The sequence below is a fragment of the Indicator indicator genome, chromosome 36 (assembly GCF_027791375.1).
Source record: "Indicator indicator isolate 239-I01 chromosome 36, UM_Iind_1.1, whole genome shotgun sequence".
Classification (NCBI taxonomy): Eukaryota; Metazoa; Chordata; class Aves; order Piciformes; family Indicatoridae; genus Indicator; species Indicator indicator.
The window spans coordinates 3,392,758-3,395,473 of NC_072045.1; the positions used below are offsets into that span (position 1 = coordinate 3,392,758).

Genomic DNA, 2,716 nt, shown 5'->3' on the forward strand with positions numbered 1-2,716 from the left:
ATGAGTGTTGGGGGGGGGGGGGAGCAAGCCCTGCTGATGAGGGGAGAGGATTGGAAACATCATATATATATATATATTTTTTTATATATATATATATATATAAAATTATCTTTTTTTTTGTCAAATTTTTTTTGTGTGTGTGTGTCTGTGGTTTTTTTTTTTTTTTTTTTGGCTTTTTCTTAAAAAAAAAAAGGGGGGGGGGAAGAGAAAAACAAAAACAAAACAAAACAAATCTCCAAAGGGGGGGGGGGGGAAGGGAAGGAGAAAAAGAAAATCCAAAAGAAATTGGGAGGGGGGGAAAAAAAAAGAATTGCTAACTAGATTTTGTGACACTTGGGGGTTTGTTTTTTTTGTTTTTTTGTTGGTTGGTTGGGGGTTGTTGTTGGTTGGTTTTTGTTTTTTCTCTTATATATATATATAATATATTATATAATATTTGTTTTGTTTTTTTGGTTTAGGAGGAGTCCTTGCGTGTTACCCTCCACAGCCCCTCCTCCTCCTCCTCCTCCTTCTCCTCCTCCTGCTGCTACATTCAATCCTGACTCTTCGTTGTTTTGAATTTCTCCTCAAAGTGCTGCTGCTGCTGCTGCTCCTCCTGCCCGGTCCCCTGCAGGGTGGTGGTCCTCTGATTCCTGACTCTCTCCTCCAGCTTTGAAAACTTCCATCTTCGGCGGTCCCCGTCGGGGTAGGAGGCAGAGCTCCGCCATCCCTCACCCGGGGTTTTCCGACCCCTCCGGGATGGAATTTCCGTTGCATCCATCTTTTTTTTAAAGGTGGCCTGTGCCAAGTGGGTCCGGACGGAACGAAAGTCTTGAAGCAGCTCTCGCACTGATAGGGCCGCAGCCCGGGTGTGGAACTTCATGTGGTTCTTCACAGTCGTAGTTGTGGGCGAAGGCGGCGCCGCCACTGCGTGGCACAGGTAGGGCTTCTCCCCGAGTGTGCTTCCGCAATGTGCACCTTCAGCTTCGTCCTGCCTGCCGCCGACAGAGCCACATGACCGCGCGGGACGCGCGTCCACCCCTCAGCCACGCGCGGGCCGGGGGGGCGGCGGCCGCCGCGACCCCCACCGGGGCAGGCGTGGGGGCATGGGCAGGGCCAGCAGCCGGGTGGGTGGTGGGCTGGGGTCCAGGGTAAGGTGGGTGGTACAGGGGGCTGGGCGTTGAGTGATATGGAGTCAGGTATAGATATGGGGGCTAGGCATTGACTGGGTGTGGGGTCTACGTATTGGTATAGGGCTGGGCACTGACTGGTATAAGTCAGGTATGGATATGGGGCTGGGCATTGATTGGTATAAGACTCAGGTATTGGTATGGGGCTGGGCCTAGGCTTCAGTGGTATAGAGTCAGCATTGATATAGGGCTAGCATTGACTGGTGGGGTCTATGTATGTGTATAGGGCTGCACTGACTGGTATAGAGCTGGGCACTGACTGGTGTAGAGTCAGGTATTGATATGTGCTGGCCAATTGACTGTGTGGGGTCTAACATATTGGTATAGGCTGGGCAGTACTGTAAGGGTCAGGTACTGATATGGGGCTTGGGCCACTGAGTGGGTATGGGGTCTACATATTATATAGGCTGGACACTGACTGGTACAGAGTCAGGTATTGATATGGGGGCTGGGCATTGATTGGTATAGAGTCAGGTACTAATATGGGGCTGGGCATTGATGGTATGGGGTCTACATATTGATATAGGGCTGGAACACTGACTGTACACAGTCATACTGATATGGGACTGGGCACTGAAGTGGTGAACTCCTTAATACCAGTCACCTGGTAGTAGACCGTACTACACTGTTATAGTCAGTACTGAATATGGGCTGATCCCTGACTGTATGGGCAGTATTGATACCCATATCATTGGGGGACCTACTAGTATGAGGCCAGATATCATATGGGGCTGAGACACTGACTGTGCAGGTCAGGTATATGATATGGGGTTGAGAATGGTCCTGTATGGGTCAAGCATCACCTGGACAGGGCTGAGCATCACCCAGTATGAGCTGAGCATCACCCAGTATGGAGCTGAGCAGTGCCTGGTCAAGGCTGAACAGTGCCCAGACAGGGTCAAGCATCTCCCATCAGAAGGCTGTTGCTGGCAGCCCTGCGCACCGCAGCCTGAGGAGGCAGCAGAGGAGCTGCTGGGGCCAGCATGCCACGTGAGCCACAGCCTCTTCTTCTTCCTGGACAGAAACACCAGGCCCCTAATGACAGGCTGTTAGGTGCAGCATCCCGGCGGGTGGGTGTGAGGTTTAGTCTCATCCCTCTCTACTGCTCCTACAAGAAATTGCTCCTCCTTGTACCAGGCTGTGGCTTAAGCTGGGAAGGGTGTGGAGAACAGACTGGGTGGACAGCTGAGGGACCTAGGGTTGTTTAGGCTGAGAAAGGAGGCTGAGCAGGAGTCATTGCTCTCTACAGCTCCTGAGAGGAGGCTGAAGCCATGTGGCATTGGTGCTCTTTTCTCACGGACAACAAACAAAAGGAAATGCCTCAAGTACCCCAGGGGAGGTTTAGTTGGACATTATGAACTATTTCTTTCTTTTCCTCTTAATTTCTATATTCTTTCTTCCCCAAAAGGGTTGTTACGAAATCCCTGCCACACCTCGAGCCCAGGGCATGTGAAGTAGTCCCAATAATCCGCCAGTAGCATTTTACAAAAAACCGTGGAGAGTGTGAGCTGAGGCCATGGATCTACAATGGGCGCCTGGCAGTGGCT

The 2,716-nt window shown here is 51.0% G+C and overlaps 1 protein-coding gene across 1 annotated transcript in view; it reads right to left on the reverse strand.

Moving 5' to 3' along the window:
* Positions 1-532: 532 nt before the first annotated feature.
* The window catches only part of PIAS4 (protein inhibitor of activated STAT 4), a 17,084-nt gene continuing 14,900 nt past the window's right edge, over positions 533-2,716 (reverse strand). The window contains exon 7 of the mRNA XM_054396069.1: positions 533-925. Within this exon, the coding sequence (XP_054252044.1) occupies positions 533-925 (393 nt within the window). The remainder of the gene's footprint in view (positions 926-2,716) is intronic.